The sequence below is a fragment of the Pristis pectinata genome, chromosome 18, assembly GCF_009764475.1.
Source record: "Pristis pectinata isolate sPriPec2 chromosome 18, sPriPec2.1.pri, whole genome shotgun sequence".
NCBI lineage: Eukaryota > Metazoa > Chordata > Chondrichthyes > Rhinopristiformes > Pristidae > Pristis > Pristis pectinata.
In genome coordinates, this window is record NC_067422.1 from 20,124,896 (window position 1) to 20,142,791 (window position 17,896).

At 41.6% G+C, this 17,896-nt stretch overlaps 1 protein-coding gene across 13 annotated transcripts in view; it reads right to left on the minus strand.

The window, feature by feature from the left end:
* The window catches only part of rbfox3a (RNA binding fox-1 homolog 3a), a 994,762-nt gene that overhangs the window by 348,035 nt on the left and 628,831 nt on the right, over nucleotides 1–17,896 (minus strand). For 11 of the 13 annotated variants that reach the window (XM_052032858.1, XM_052032857.1, XM_052032862.1 and 8 more), the window contains exon 1: nucleotides 473–700. The exons of the other annotated variants lie outside the window; for them this stretch is intronic. In XM_052032858.1, the coding sequence (XP_051888818.1) occupies nucleotides 473–574 (102 nt within the window). In that variant the 5' untranslated portion in view covers nucleotides 575–700. Of the gene's footprint in view, nucleotides 1–472; nucleotides 701–17,896 lie in introns of those variants that run through there. 13 annotated transcript variants of the gene reach the window in all.

The window sequence follows — 17,896 nt, forward strand, 5'->3', positions numbered from 1 at the left end:
AAATATCTACCATCACCTATCATTTCGCTGGTGCTGTCACTGTAATGCTATGAAATGCAATGGGAACTGCAGAACAAGGAAGGAACTCACACTACACCAGAGGATTCCTCATGGAAAAGCCCAGGTATTTGACAGCACAGCTGCAGATAAACAGTTGAGTTCAGACATAGAGCCCATTCACAATACCGAGACCTGCTTGTGTTTTCTGCTTTAAAAACCTGCTCTCTGATAATAGCACAAAGCAAAAGCATCCCAGATCAACCACAGGCAGGATGCAAGCAGTCCTCTGTGGTGAAGGGCTGTGAAGACAGACGATGTAAATCTTTCCTCTCTTGCTCTCTCGGTGTCTGTACAGCACGGAGTACGATGCCCAGCACCTTCCCCTACATAGACAGTGCTTTCAATGCAACAAAAGGCTTGACCCCATAATGCAAGGGCAAGAGAAAGGAGTCCATTTCAATAAGGCACTTACCTCCTGAAGAAAGAGAAAGGCTGGAGTGCAGGGGATGGTATGAGGGAGCATAGCGGAGTTGGACAGCAGGATGCAGCCGGAGTTTGCCATTGAGCAGAGCATGTACCAGGACAGCGCGCGTGTGTGTATTGTGTGTGTGTGTGTGTGTGTGTGTGTATGTATCTCTGGAGCTCTCTCACGCTCGATCTCGTTCTCTCTCTCTCCCGTTCAACTACTTAAACTGCATTAATAAAGTGCTGTTGTGTACTCTGTTCTTAAGCTGACTGATCAATGCAGTGAATGCATATATATTTAAAGAGGGTAAGAGATGGGGAATCCTGGCTTCCTAAAACGGAGAATGTTTGCGCGTTGCAGGGGTTATTGTACATTTACAAGCAAGTGGAAATAGGGATACTTATGGAAATCAGCTGTTTGTAAGTATTAATAAATAGTATTTAATAATTAAAGTTATGATATTTTATTTTTGGGACTATTTGAACTTTAAGAATTTAAGGCTTGGTTTGTCAGTGCTATGCACGCACAATCTTCCACCATTGGAGACACCGTTATGCCTTATTTAATATTTTTGCGGAACAGTTTTTGTGTGCTGCACTGCGCTCAGCGCATACAAAACTGGTTTACCCTAAGTTATACATTTATTAGGATTGCAGCATTAGAAGATTTGCAGAAAGTATCATAATTGAATCAATAATCATTTTACCAACAGAATGATTTATACCACACACATAGCAGGAAAGATTGCATTAAGCCACAAAGTTTTGCATTTTGAACTTTCTCAGGTCGCCTTGACCCTCTAGAGTTTGCAGTGTTGGGAGATACCCAGCACTTCCCCACTGGACACATGTCTGGCCTTCTGCATTTGAAAGGGTTGGCGATCAACTGTTGCCTGCCCCTTCCGTATCCTTCACCGTCACTCAGATAAGGGGTGGGCCGGGGAAAAGACGAGTTAAACTACCAAAAAACATTGAAAGTATTCCTGTTCTATGCAACCTAGGTTGCACCTTTCATAACCTTAGAACTCAGAACAGCCAATAAAGTACTTCTGAAATGTAGTCACAAGGATATTTTGTGGGTCTGGGCTCTTTGTTGGTCTGGACCTTACTGGTGAGAATCATCACCGCCATCGTAGAGGGCAGTTTACTCCGCTTCTTTCGCCAACCCCATTTAAACCTCCATCTCATGTCATTGGCATACAGAATCACTGAATACACCCAAGCCTGAGGACCATGGTTTCCAGACACAGAGAGGCTTCACACCTGGGCACCTTTTGGGTGGTTTGGGAAGGGGCGCTGGAGAAAGAACAGAAACTCAGCAAAAATTACACCTCTACTTTTAATCCAACAGCTCATTCTCCCACCGGATTTATGGCTGGAGACTGGGAGAGGTGAGCTGTTTTACAGCTTCAAGTGTACATAAGCCAACATGCAATAAATTAAAAATCCGTGGGAATGAACTATGGACGGGGAACTAGAAAATGATAAGAATACATACTTATATAAATTCATGGGAAATATTTGCTTCACGATTATGGTGGGGCATATTTTTTCTCTTTGATGATTTTGCAGAGTATTTGTTTGAGTGTTGTGCCATATGAGAATTGCCACAAACCTTACTCAAAATATTGTAAGCCTTCTGGTAGACTCCCACCAAAACTCTGGTGCATTTTGAACAGAGGGACTATGATTTAGACCAGGAACCTGGTTATGCCAGATTTCAACCATCCACATATAGTCCCTGCGGTTGGTGCCTCAGCCCATCCAAAACATGTGCATCAATGCTGGGAACTCCCTGACTTGGGCATCAATGCCCCTCTTTCTGTCATATGTAGTGATAGTTGCTGATCAGACCAGGTTATACCAGCCAGTCAAAGGGCAAAAGTGTACCTTGCCAGGTGATGAATCTGGCTGTGATCCCCATTGGGAAAAAAAAGGCAATTATTTTGTTTGGGAGATGCATACTTTGCTCAATGGCAAGGGCATATTCATATCCTTTCTGTAATGGATTTTAGGTCTCCACACTACTTTCAAGATTGACCCTGATGACTTTGGTGCCTAGAAGTATCATTGAAAGTAAAGGAACTCTCTACCCCCACTGAACAGAACCATCATGGAAGCCTCACATTTCATTACATCTTAGCACTTACACCAGGATATATTTCCCCCTTGCTCTATGCCGCATTTGAAGATAATTCTCCAGACGCTTGTACAGCAACCCTTGGCTTTACAATCTCATCTAACAGGTGTTACTATAACTCAGATCTATCATTTCAATTAAGAGGCCAGTTTGAAAATTTTACAGCATTAGCAAATATTGCAGAACAGTCCACCCAAGAGCATTGTTGTCAGCAGCAATGGGATGAGGAGAGGGTGGCACAAGCGAATAGTAACAATGCAAGGGTCATGCCAGGTGATGGCTTGCCAGCCGCTTTACTGCAGAAACCTAAGCTTGGTGGTTCTGAAGTGCACCCGGAGATTGATCTCACAGGGCCAGCAGGGAGGGTGGACCTTTTATCATGGACTGCAGGTGACAGTGAGGGCCACTGTTGCTATCAACTTCTAATTCATGCAGACACAAGGGACCGCAGACGCTGGAATCTGGAGCAACACACAAAGCGCTGGAGGAACTTTGGACTTTGTGTGTTGCTCCAGATTCCAGCATCTGCAGTCCCTTGTGTCTCCATTTTACTGCTCCACCGTAAAGTCCCTTCAAGGTATGCCTGCTTTGAGGAAGTTTTCCTCCGGTCCAGATGAAGGGTCTTGACCCAAAATGTCGACTGTCCATTTCCCTCCGTAGATGCTGCCTGACCCACTGAATTCCTCCTGCCCTTTGTGTGCTGTTCTAATCCATGCACACCTTTTATACATTCAGGAACCTATTCAATTGTTTTCCTCAGTTGGCCTTTGGACCTCAAGAGCTAATTGCTCCACTTGTGGCATTGTTTCCAGTAATTCTCTTGATATGCCAAATAATTGAATGTGATTCAAGCACTCCACTGGACAATAAGTGAACTCATTATGCCTCAGGTTAGCAGTTAAAAAAAACCATTGAACATGAGGGACTGCGAAGCATTTACTAAGTGCTTCAACAATGCTAATGATTGTGATAAAACTGGCTGTGACCACTGAAATAGCTGAAAGAAAACAGAGTAACCCCAGAGATCATGGCTGCAAGACCTACCAGAAAACCACTTCTCAGTCTGTGGCACTGTTGTTTATAGATGAAGTGCTGGTTCTCCACAGGAAATATTTGGGTCAGCAAGTTACACAACCACGGCCTATTCATCTCATGCATGGGAGGATATGACACAGTGAGTTAATGCACTGTCTGAAAATAAGAGAACCACCAAAGAAGTGTAGCACAAATTCAGTGACATGAGGAGAGTCAAGACAAGTGATTGCAATAGAAACTACTCTGCACTCTACTGCATTATATTGTCCTCAGCCAATGAAGTTCGATGAGTTTCATTGCAATAGTCACAACTGCCAAACATGGTTTATCTTATGATAGCTGTCATTTTAAATGCACAACACAGGAAGAGATTCATCCAGCTTTTGTGAGTGGATCAGCAGCATAGAAGAGCTGACCTATAGGTACTATAAAATGGGTGAAGGCCAGCTATTTTCTCCATTCAGTGTCACTTGTGCACAACTGTAAGTGGCAAAGACAGGAGCAGAATGGTTCTTCAAAGCATCACTCATGAAACAAGTATAATCTTTGGGCCATAGTGTTTTAAACTGCCCTGAAGTGCTGATTACCACTGGAAGCCCAGCACCTCACCCTTCTTCATGCAGTAATCTCTCCCATCCAGCACCACCCACCCAACACTATTGTGAATGTGTTGGTGTCTTCTGATATATCCTCTGCCTGAGAACCAAGTGTGGTGGTACAAGTAGAGAGTATCTTCCCAGCAGGCGACTACACAATGACCTTGCAAATCACAAGAACTTCACTCTATGTGCCAACACTGAGAGACACCATACAGTGCCGGGTGATTTTGTGGATCACCGAGATAGGAGCGCAGTGATTTTAGAGAAAATTACAATCCCTTACAAGGGGGAGACAACATGATCCAAACCATTCCTATTACAGGAGAGTTGTTGTTAATTGTTAGTAGCCACCCAATAATCGTCAGTTCCAATGCATGCCAACGCCCTTCTCATGAGCTGCTGATGAGCATCTGAGGCTCCCAGCACAAACAGTCACCAACCCCCCAAAGGCACTTCATTAGCAAGAGCGTTGGAGCCAGGGTGAATGATGTGCCAATGATGCGCAGATGCTGCTGATGCTTGGCAGTAAAACCTCATCACAAGCTGCATTCCTAAATTCCTCCTCCATCTGATCGTCATTCTCTCGCTTGCTGATATTGACCTTCATTTTACTGTTACGAAGCACATTACACAGTCTCCATAATTTCGGAGACTTTGTCTGAGGCATAGTATTAAGTCATCCCCTTCTCCAAATCATCTGTCTAACGTACAGTTGTGGAAACCTGAGTAAGCACTTTACTTTGGCATGATCCTCACTACAACAATCCCCAATAACATTGATTGGTAGCATCAGTCAAGGTCAAGGATTCCCTCAGGGCCAATTCATCTGGACTGTTACCATACAGCACCAGATGTGGAACGTAGCTGTGTTGCAGACTACAGGAGTGACATTCTTGGGTCAGTGACAAAGGACCCTAATTTGTGTGAGCCCAGAGTATGGAGTTTAAGTCAAGCTCACGGTGGAGTACTCCTACTCCAGGAGTGGCAGGCAACAGCACATGTTAGTAGAGAAGCAAAGGACTGCAGATGCTGGAATCTAGATGAAAAAAACAAGTTGAGTTGAGTTCCTCCAGCACCTTGTTTTTTCAGCACAAGGTAGTAATCATCTTCCCAATACCTGCAAGCACTCCGGTGCAGTCAAACACTGATATCTATTCAACAGTCCTTTTGTTTTCTGTTCTAAATTATAAAAAATCATTGACAATATTGATCATTCTGCAATAGTTATTATTTACTGCACTTACTTTGTCACTTTAGTTCAAAGTGAAAGCAACGATTGAAGATTTTCTATTGGATGGCAACAGAGGAAATAACCACTGGCTCCATTCAGTTCTTCGTCAACCTTAGCATGAAAACAACTGGCAGATAAAGCAAGAAAGTCCATCAAGGTTTTAAATCCAGCTTGGAGCTGACAGAGAAATCTAAGATGGATGGGCCCTGCCTCCCCTGTGCAACATGCCTAATTTCAGTGGCAAACTGGCATCCTGATGACAACAGAGACATGCACACTTATTTTGACCAGAGGGCCAACAAACACCCTATTCTTAGCCTGTTTCTGTAAGTCTCTGAGTTGTCTGGAACCCCACAAATGTTGACTCCTGAATGTAAGTCAGTGCTGGGACATCTGAATGAAGCCTTGAAGTCTTGCTAATTTTGATTTTCTGGAAACAGGAGATGATGATAGTGGCTTCCCCAATTCCAACACTGAGTTAAACTCTGGCCTACAATATTTGTCTGCAATGGTGCTCGCACCTGCTATTTTTTTTGATGCCAGTCATAAAGTAATGAATTCTGGACCAATTCTTGACCTCACAATATACCTTGTTATGACATTGCACCTTATTGTCTACCTGCACTGCACTTCCTCCGTAGCTGTGACACTTTATTCTGTTATTGTTTTTACCCTGTAATACCTCAATGCACTGTGTAATGAATTGATCTGTATGAACAGTATGCAAGACAAATTTTTCACTGTACCTTGGTACAAGTGACAATAATAAACCAATACCAATACCAAAAACCCAGTGGAGAAATTAACCTCACGTGCCTTCATTTGACAAAATTAAAGAATGGCATATGCAAGATACATTAGAAGTGAATTAGATTCTGCAGTGCCTGTGAGTGTTTGATGTCCTTCTTTCCCTTCCCTTCTCTGTACTGTTGTCATGGACTCCAATGCTGATTGCAACCCCAGGAGACCATTCTTGGTAGACCAATGCAGCTTTATCTACCATCATAATTTGCATTTACCAATCTTGTTCTATTGTTTCTGTGTGCACAAAGAGGTTGATGACTTTCTCCTTCCATTCCATTGTGAGACTCACACAGCAAAAAGCATCACTAAATCAATGATCAATTATTGCCACTGTTGAGCCATATGGAGGTATATCACTTCTACCTGCTATGTCAAAGGTGCCTGAAGGACACTCATGAAAGAGTATATGATGAAAATAAAAACTACTGGTGCCATGTTAATGACAGCTTCTGTTCTAGTCTGTGAAGGCATGAGCATAAAACATTTACTGGATCTCAGAATCTTGTAATAATGATCACTTTTACCTGGTTTCCAAATGAGTAGAAGCTAACAATGACTTTAAAATTGGACTCCAACCGCCATTGCACAAATGGAAGCACTCATGAGAATTCTCCAACTATACCTGTGACCTGTACGACTGAGGTTATCCCTGCTGAAGCTACTTGTTATGTGGTCAACATCAGCAGCATTCAGGGCAATTAGGCAGTTCCTGTACCCGGTACGTTGAGGGGTCTCAGAAACTTTGCCACCACCCCATTCTCCAACAGCCTTCCTAGGAGAGCAAGTATTATAAGACCTGTTTCTGCATGAGACTGAAGAGCTGCACTATAGATTCCTACCAGATGGACCCTCACTAACCTTTACTATTGATGTTCTTTCAACAACAGCATCACCCTCGACATGCCCTAGGTAGAAGCAAATGATCAATGTGAAACACACCAACAGTTCTCTTCATCCCTCCATTGTCTGCAGTGTCCATGCCTTTAAGACACTTCAACCTGTATAGTTCAATCCATGGCTCCCTCATACACGAGGGATTGTTTGCGATTCATCACCACGTTGTGTTAACCTGGTCTTAGAGCCATAGAGCTGTACAGCACAGAAACAGGCAATTTGGCCCACCACATACATGATGACTTTTTTGTCCATCTGCAGTAATCCTACCTGCCCTCATTGTGTCTGTAGATTTCTATGCCTTGCCTACTTAAGAGGTTATCTAAACCACTGTTTGTGTAAAACACCTTCTCCTCAAACCTCCTTTAAAACTCCTTCTTCCCAGCTTAAACCTTTGCCCTTTTGTTTTTGATAGCTTTACCATGGGATAAATGTACCCTATCTGTGCCTCTCTCAGGTCAGCCCTCAGTCTCCTTTGCTCCAGAGACAAAAAAACAACCTATCCAGTCTGTCCCCATAACTGAAGTCCTCCAATCCAGGCAACATCCTGGTGAATCTCCTCTGCACGCTCTCTAGCATAACCACATCCTTTCTATAGTGTGGCGACCAGAACTGCCCACAATACCCCACGAGCAACCTAACCAGTATTTTGTAAAGTTGCAACATAACATTCCAACTCTTATATTCTATGGCCAGCCTATGAAGACAAGCATACTATGTGCCTTCTTCATCACCCTATCTTCCTATGTTGCCACTTTCAGGAAACTATGGACTCAATCCCATAGGTCCATATGTTCATCAGCATTCCTTAGCACCCTACTATTTACTGCATTTGTCCTACCCCATTTGACTTCCCAAAATGCTTCACCTCGAACTTGTAGGGATTAAATTCCATCTGCCAATGCTCCAAGCAACTCTCCACCTGATCTATATCCTGCTGTGCCGTTAGACAACCTTCCTTGCTATCCACAACTCTAGCAACTTTTGTGTCATCTGCAAATTTACTAATCATTACTCCTACATTCACATTCAAGTCAGTAACATATATTACAAACAACAAGGGTCCCAGCATTGATCCCTGTGGTAAGCCACTGGTCGCAAACTTTCAATCAGAAAAGCATCCTTACACTGCTACCATCTATCTCCTATCACTAAGCCAATTTTGGATCCAATTAACCAGCTTGACTTAACCTTCTGGACCTGCCAACCATGCAGGACCTGGTCAAATGCCTTATTAAAGTCCATCTACCACCCTGCCTTCATCAATCCACTTAGTTACCTCCTCAAAAAACTCAATCAAATTAGTGAGACTAAATTTCCACAGCACAAAGCCATGCTGGCAATCCCTGATCAGCCACTGCCTTCCCAAATGAACTTAAATCCTATCATTTAGGATTTTCTTCAGTCTTTTCCCTATCACTGATAATAAGGCACACTTGCTTGTATTTACCTGGCTTATCTGGCTGCCCTTTTTATATCAAGGAACAACATTAACTATCATCTCGTCTTCTTCAACTTAATCAACAAACCTTTACATTCATGATTTGTGACTTTGGACCATTTACAAGAACATTTTGGGATTTTAAAGGAAACACTTATTCTGACAAATGCTTTATAAAAGCACTTCTATTGTTCATTATTTCAAAAATATTATTTTACACATAAAATTTTTAGTTATATAAAACAGTACATTCATATGACACCATCCTCAGTACAAGCAAACACATTCCATCTATTACTTAAAATACTAATGGACTAAGTATTAGGATATTTTCCCAAAGACCATAAACAGACTAATTAATTAGTTTGCCTCAGTCAATAAATGCCTCAAACCCAAAACAGAAATGTCTGTTTTGTTTTGTTTGGGGAAGGTCCCTTGAATTGTGAATGCAGAAGATTAAAACAGAGGCAGGGTTTAAAAAGAAACCTGAAGTACCAAGGTTAGAAAGCAGCAAGCAGAAAAAAAAGCAGAAACAGTCTCCAGGTCAGGCAACAGCTGTGGAAAGAGCAACAGAGTTATCATCTCAGGTCTGAGACCCTTTGTCACAACATTTAAGTCTTAGTTAACATTTCAGGTCAGGCATGTTGATTCTGTTTCTCCATCCATAGATGCCGCCTGACCTGCTGAGTCCATTTTCTATTTTTGTTTCAGATTTCTAGCATTTGTTGTTTTCTGATTTTCATTGGATTGGAGCAAGAGTGATTTGAGCTTTTTAGTTTAAAGCATCTAAGGCAACTACAAGTAGTCATGATTTTTAGTTATCTCCTGTATTTTCATTCTACTAATTGAACAAACTGAATCCGCTCATGTCTGTTGCCCCATTAAGTTTACCTCTGATGAAAAAAACAGCTTGGTAATTTGCATCTAGTCTTATCTTACAACATCCTTTCTTGCCCTACATATTGGTTGGAAAGGTGCAAGTTACTCAGAGATCTTGTTTCTGTCACAAGGACTACAATTTCAACAGCCTTGACTTACACAATCTTGGTTAGATACTGGAGAATATGACCAAACCTCTAAATAGAAGCAGCTCAGGAGTAGCTAATCTTGTTGCTGATAAGGAATTATCCAAGGGGATGTTGAAAATTCATTACAAATACATTAACAGCTGTATTACAATTGCACCATGACTACATAAAGCTTCTTTGTTACTGAGAAAAAAAAATCAGATTTGTAGGAATCGTGTTCAAAAACACCATATCTTGTGACGTAGGAGGTCTGGTTACAAAGAAGTATAGATACTTTATTTTCAATAAAAAATTACATTCAAATTGTGCATTTTTTTAAAGGAGTGAACCCTTGATTAAAATGTTATCAGGAAGCAAAAATGTATTCTTTAAATTAATATGCAAGAAGCATATTTTTACAGTTGGAATTCTACTTAAAATATCCATAACATTATTAATTAACAGGAAATGTGGTCTTTGCTATAACAAATGTACTCTTTCATAAATTTTGCACAGTTAGTCGAAGCACTAAACTCCACTCAGCACGTTGCTGACGAGGGAGGAAGATGGATGTGAGTCTGGAAGCGCTCAATTTATTGAAGTATTAAACTAGTTAAGAAGAAATGAAACAAGATGTTCCAAAAATACTTGAATTAAACATTCATGGGAGTTATTTCACTATCTGAAATAAATGTCTAAAGGATAGAACATTCTTGGAAATGCAGGCTGAATATTTCTCTTTCACTTCTGGCCCTCACAAGCTGTGCTAAATTGGTAGTTGGCTAAATCAACAGTGACACTATCTGTCAGAAGCCTCCTAAATTATGAGTAACAAAGTACAAATTAGAAAGACTATTCAGCCCATCAGGCCTGCCCAATAAGATTATGAAGGGGATTATTAGGGTAGATGCTGAGAAGCTGATTACTCTTGGTGAGGAGAATGGAATTGGAGGGAATAGTCTCGTTTACATTTAAGAGGAGAAATTTCTTTGTGAATCCTTAGAACTTTCCAGAGTGGCTATTGCACTACCATTGGGTATCTCCAAGGCTGAGGTCAGGAGGTTTTTGGACACTAATTGAAAGTAGTGATTTGGAAAGGGCAGAACATAGACAAGACATGAAACTAAATTAAAGGTGGAGAGTTCGGAGAGCCATATGGCCCACTCCTGCTTTTGTTTCTGAAGTTCTTCATAATTCGTTACACAGCCCAATTGAGCCTACCTTTAAACCATCTCTTAACTAAGCCACAAGTAAAAGGAAAACAACCATGGCCAATTTAGGAGAAACTTTGTGAAATTGTTCTCTGACCCCCCTTAGGCAATCAAAGCTCCAGGATGCTGTGATACTCAAGATAATCCCAGCCAATTAAACAAGATTTTAAGTGCTCAAAACATCTTGGTCCTCAGCGACTGCAACACCTTCTATGTTTCACTTCTAATTATTGGATGTGGTTGCTACTGTACTGGCATGGCCTACAGCAAACAAAAATAATTTGTTAGAATTGCAGAGCCTACCTACACCTCCAGGTAAAGAAACAATCAGGCCATGTACGTTTCTGATAGTGTGAGCTGACATTCAGTACCAAGGGAATGATGCAACCTCTGGGGTCCCACCCCACAATTACAGAAAAACAGGAGAATTACTTTGGGCTGGGATAAAAGAAGGATATGTTTGGAATACTCAGTAGGTCAGACAGCATTTGTGGAGAGAGTTAATATCTGGGGTCAATGGCTTTTCATTGGAATTGATGCAAGGCCATTGAGGTAGGAATTAAATTTAGCATGCCTGTAACTCTATTACATGTATGTTAACTCTGTCTGATGGGAAATAAGAACACAGACTGTCAGAGCATGACTAGGGCTATGAGGGTGTTGGGAGAGGAGTGGGGCAAGGGGTGATGGGAAAGGAGATGAATAGTGATGGGTGCAGAGCCACAGGGACTTCAATAATGATCCAAAATAGAGATAAAAAAAGGTTATAGATATATATACGTACATATTCACCCCTTTCATTGAGAGGTTGCGCATATGCCCCTCTGAAGGCAAGCAAATTTAAATTTCTGCACATGATCCTGAGCCTTGCTATGTACCTTGGGTATGTGACGCAAGATATAGTTTGAAGAATCATCAAAGTCAGTGTCTGTGGCAAAGTAATGTCCGTGACAAGAGTAGCCTTAATATTCTGATCAACATTTTTACCAGCTGCAATAAAATAACACCAATTAGAAATCTTGATTCAGGGGTCAGCTGGAGAAAATAACATGAGAATCTCACACAGAAACAATGAGGTACAGACAGCCAGTAAACAAAACAAATATAAGCAAAGGAAGCAGTGTCAAGATAGAGAATGCTGACCACAAAATTAGTAATTTTCCTGCATATTCCAAAACAAATCCATTGAAACTGACTCAAGATTTTTTTTACATTTCTTTCCAGTATATTTATAACCATAAAACATTTGCAGGAGCAGCAGATGAAAGTACGGAGAAAGAAATTGCTTTGCACAAGCTACTCCTGACATGGCAGTACCATGATAGAATACAGCAGAGATGTTCAAAGGGGAGATGTTCTCATTTACACCCAAAGGCAAAAATTAATAAAAGTATTTTGGTTTTGCATCTCATTTTTTCTGGCTGCTTTGTATTCTTGTTTCTGTGTTGTATTCTCCACATAATTCTATGCAAAGGTCAGAGAAGTTTATTTATTTTCTGCTGACTTATTATGAAGCAACATCTCCCAGGCACTGGTCTTTCAATAAGAGGACAACATTCTCAGTATCACAAGGGAGTGGATTAAGAATATTTGGTACAATACGAAAGTGACTTATCTAATGCTCTTGCCGTAAACTCAATCAAATTGAGGTGGGCTTCAACCTTCTGAAAAATTCTACCCACAAACTAAGTATAACTCTCCCTCTCTGACTCTTACATGACACTGTGACAACAATATCTACATAAATTGGGCAAACTTTTGTAGATTTAGTACCCGGCTAATCTAGTCAGGGAGTCAGAGTAGCAAAGTATGAGACATAACAAAGTAACACATTAAAGATGAGAACTCACAATTCAGTCCTAATGGTATCATAGAATCAATCTGTACCTTTTTAAAATCCCCCAATGTTGCTGTTTTCCAGCATTCCCTGCTTTTTTTTCTGGAGTGTTAGAGTACAGTATAATTCTTTGGACAGCAGTGGGCCAGGTTTCCACAGTGCTCCCCAATTTATCACTGTAAAGCTTGGAGAAGCAGCAAAACAAAAATGGTGCTTCGACCCATTCCGGGTCAATCTCTTGTAAATGTTGAGACACAAGATTGTGGGAACCCTACTGAAAAATACTATCTGTCATTCAGTAACTCATAGTGGATGTGCATGTAGGGGAAAGTTAGTTGAGAGTACAGCTGTGCTTGGCTGTGACTATTTCTCCAGTTGTACCTCTCTCTGTTGTGTGTTCCATACCACTAACAGATATATGGGTTGATTTTGTCATTAGAATAAGGGCATGAGGATGAGGATCTTCTTGTGCCCTAAAACTCTTCTACCCCAAACCATTCATTAATTTGGCTCCTTTCTGGTATACACAGCTCAGGTACATATCTTGAAATCATAATGAGCCAAAGGGGAGCCCTATGCTTAAATGGAACAGTGAAAGAAGTTCCACACTGTCAGGTCATTTGGAGTAATTTTCTTTTTTGTTTATTTGGCTTATATTGTGCCATTACTCTGTTTTGATTGTTGGGTAAATTTCTTGTCGAGCCACCAAGAGGCGAGGCAAAAAAAAATGACCTGCACTGGTGTGCAGTGAGTCAGTTTTGGTTATTTATCTAACGCTCAGAGTTTGAACACTGCATACAAGGTGTTTCCCGGCAGCAGCAGGGTGGAAGCAGATTTAAATCTGACACTAAATGTGAGTTCTTTCATCGAGTTTAACCTAAACTTAACACATGGCAGGAGATGAATTTTAATACATAAATAGGTGTATCGGATTCAGGTCAGAAACTAAAATTTTATGCATCTGAACCCCAACTTCTGGGCAGTCGGGCTATTTAAACACTTTAGTGAGGCGAGCGATCTGGGAATAAGCCTCCTTTGCAGGTTAATGTGGTGGTCAGGATTCTTGGACCTGAGCAGCTGAAGGAAGGCAAAAGACAGGTTTGGGGAGAAATTAAACTGCTTCACAGCTTTGACTGTGCTGTATTTGGGAGGAAAATTTCTATCAGTCTTGCAGTGCCCAGGGATACCATTGCCTAAATGTTGGACGGGGGGGTGGACACTTGCCTGGTGAGCTTGGACCAGGAGAAGGCTGATAGAATTTTGCCTGCGTACATGACGGGTGTGGTCTCGAAAATGGGCTTTGAGGAGGGAATCAGGAATTGGATCCAGCTGTTGTACACAGACACCAGTGGTACAGCCCAAATCAATGGTTGGGAAACAGATGGTTTCTGCATCATGTCTGGGGTAAGGCAAGGCTGCCCACTCTCCCGTCTTGTTTGTGTGTTGCATAGAACCCTTTGCTGAATCCATCAGGAAGGACGTGACCATAAGAGGGGTGACAATGTCAGGCAGTGGGGACAGTCACATCAAAGCCTCCCTGCACAGAGCCAATGTCACATCTTCTGCTTGGATCCATGGTTGGTCCACAGATTGATTAACATCTGTGACCATTTTAATCTGGACTCAGGCCAGAATCGACCACAGGAAGAATGAGGCCATCCTCTTTGGCAACTGGCCCGACTGATCCTCCATTCCCTTCACTCTCAAGTCTGACTGCCTTAAGGTGCTGGGGATCTGGTTCAGAGGAGCCAGGGTGTGTGGCAAGAATGCCAGAGCTTCCAGATAACGGGAGAAAGCACACCCAACATTGCCCATATCCCAATGGCCATCTTTGTGCCTGGCTGCATCATGCAACTGAAGTATGCAAACACCAAGTGTCACCACGCACTGAGGTTCTATCTGCCCCCGGTGTTGCTAAGGATGGGCCTGGCCTCATTATCATGCAATGTCCCATTCAGTAGGACTTTGCTACACTACCTGTCCTTCCTAGAAAAGTTTCTGCAGAAAAACATTTTGACCACAAATCCATCAGTCAGTGGTCAGCACGGAATGTCCTACTGTCCTTGCGGGAGAAGAACACAATGGATCCCGTGAGATGGTTCCCAAGCTGACTGTCAAAAGGTTTCGCCAGAATGCTTCATCACCAGAACTCACCAACAAGTACCAACACCAGACTTAGCTGGTGGGGAGAGGGGTCCTCCCTGTCAGATCCTTCCTGCACAGTCACAATCTCACTCCCAGAACATGTTGTCCTTGAGATGGTTGCGGTGGGAATGAGGCAATTGTCTCATTGCCTCATCCTCATTGCAAAGGTGGTCTGGAAAATGCTGCAAAGATCCTTGTTGTGGTTCATCCTGAGCAGCTGCGAAACAGAGGACTCTCTGATCTACAGGCTTTTACCAGGGACGCATATCGAGACAAGCATCAAGTGCTTGAAGATCATGAACTCAGTGAAGAAGATGCTTCAATCTGCCTGAAACTTGTTGGCCTTCCAGTAAAATGAGATGTGCAGAAGTGAATACTGCCACCTGAACCATCCAAGGCTGCAGGAGTACGTACTAATGGTGGCACTGTAACTTGGCACAGCCAACGCAAAGGCTTTGCAGGGAAGGACTGCGTCCAAAGGTCCTGTCGCCACTGGACAGAGGGGCTGGGTCCTGTGTAACAGCCTCTCAAACACTTGAAGGGTATATTGTTCAAACAGGTCACTGGAGTGACACTGGTGCTTTGTACATAGAATGTATTAACCTGATGCCACTATGAATGTATTGACTTGACAACATTATTACTGTATAGATTGGATAGCACTGTGAATGTAAAGAAATCATGTATTGTTTTGTATTTCTTATATTTTTTTCATGAATAAAGTTCATTTTTGAAATAAAAGATGTTTTCCCTGTTGGGAAGGCAGAGCAAGAGTATTGCAGATTAGGGAGCACAGATAAGCCTCTGACTCATAGCCTCAGAGACCAAGCCTCAACCCTGACCTTGGGTACTGTTTGCATATAGTATGCACAATCTTCTGCAATCACATGGGCTGTGATCACATGGGTTTCCTCTGGGTACTCTGGTTTCCGCCCACACCCCAAAAATATGGGTTAGTAGATAAATGGCCACAGTAAATTGTCCATAGTGTGCAGATAAGTGGTCGAGTCAAGGGGGAGCTGATGAGAATGTGAGAAAAATTTAAAAATGGGATTAAAGTGGGATTTGTATAAATGGGCAGCTGATGGTCAGAGCCGACTCAGTTGACCGAAGGGCCTGTTTCCATGCTGTATTTCACTATGACTCTAGACTCGATGACACTATTATACCACAGCCACTTAGTGGCCACAGGTAGGATCTACCAGGCCCAGTACCCTCCCCTGGAGCACTCCCCTTCTGACTGAAATCCAAGTCTGTCAATCAATTTCCTGGAAGCGAACTGTTGAGCCTACAGGCCAAAACTCCAAGCTGTGGTGGGAATCCAGTACCTCCAAGTTTCATATTTGAAGCTCTACTGCCCTCACCAACATAACCTGCCCTTGTTGGTGTCAAGGTCAAGTTCTCTAAATAGTAGCCACAGAAAGAAATGTAATTATCCAGTTTTTTCTCTGGGTACAGATGTAACCTTCACTGAATCTTTCTTTCTTGCCATTCTCTACAAATTGTGAAGGAATGCTTAACATCCTTATAGGTCTCTTGTCACGCTTAATACCCTAGATGATTGATTATGAGATAGCAGAAGTTTGTCATAAACATGTATCCTAGAAATGAGACAGTTCCTGCAAAATATCAAATGCCCAATATATTTATTATCTCAATCTCTTGCCAACTTCCTAACGTTACCCTGACAATCCTGTTTCACAATATGGCGACAAAAATAAAAATCAAGGGAATGTTGCTAATTCCAAATCTCAATAAAAAGTGAACAACACGTTTGTCTAAATTCTAAACTGATAAATTTAGTCCTAAAGCATCTTGCAAATGGACAAATTAACCACTGTTTAGAGCAACAGGATAGACCTACAAGTCATTTATCACAGGATAATAAAAGCCTTAATTCTAGGACAATAAACCAAATCTCAATTCCATGCATATCTACACAAGTACAGGATATTTTGCAGTGATACATCTATTTTAACAATCAAATATAGAGAAAAAGGAATGCAAGATAAATCAAGGATAGTAAAACATCATTTGCTGAAAGAAGCTTTTTTGCATTGCACTTCAAAAGTGTTGTTCACTTCATTGATTCCAAAGTGTTTTGGGACATCTTATGATCAAGACAGAAATTACAAAAATAGATATCTTTGTTTTTTCATCTCCTTAGTATCCTAACATTACTGTATCATTCACAGCCCTCACCAAAGTTCATCTTTCCAATATCATTCTGAACATTCTTAAAGATGTTACCAATTTCTCCTTTACATTTACTTCCACTGTATTAAATTTTCTCCTTTCTTATTCTGCTGTGCTGGTTTATTTTTATGTAATATTGTTTTATTTTCCAGCTGTACTGTTTAATATTTCATACAGAGCAAAATTTCATTTAATTGAATGCAAAAAACCCCCTAAAACTCTGGCTTTACCCATAGGCTTGGCCATCCTTGGTGTCTTCCAACTCTCAGTTGCTATATTCCCAAAAGATCCATACATCATTTGAAACTTAAATTTTAATCAGAACTACATTTTAAAGGCTTGATGTTTTGTCTGTCTCCTCCCATTTGACTGCAAAGGAAATTAACAGCTGGAACAGTAACTGGGTTGCCATGCAGCCAGTTTTAACAGTGCTAGGTTGTTGTAACATTTATTCATTCGATTCATATTGTGCCTCAAACGTCATTTTGGGTCCTATCTGATAGTGTTGTTATCTTCATCACCTTTTCTGTTCTTTGCTTTATCCCTTCAGGATGGCCCCATTTACACTTTCCATCTGAGTAGTGTATCAAGCTGCAGTTGAAGATGAAGCTTGTGTTTAGTTTTGACACAATGGCTGTAATGTAGCACATGGTTGGTACATGTTAGATGCTTTAAAATCCAAACTCCTCCTTCAACCCACCCACTTCTGGTTTTGCAGGGGCAGGGCAGTCGCTGGGCAGTCAGCCCTTTGCCAGGAGCATTGGCTACAAAAGAGAAGGGGTGACTGGTCAGGTCTTTATCGTTACATCTATGAAATCAATACTGTCCTCCCTCCAGGAATAGATCCTTTCTTTCTAAGGAGTGATGCCCAGAAAGGCTCAGGGTAATTCA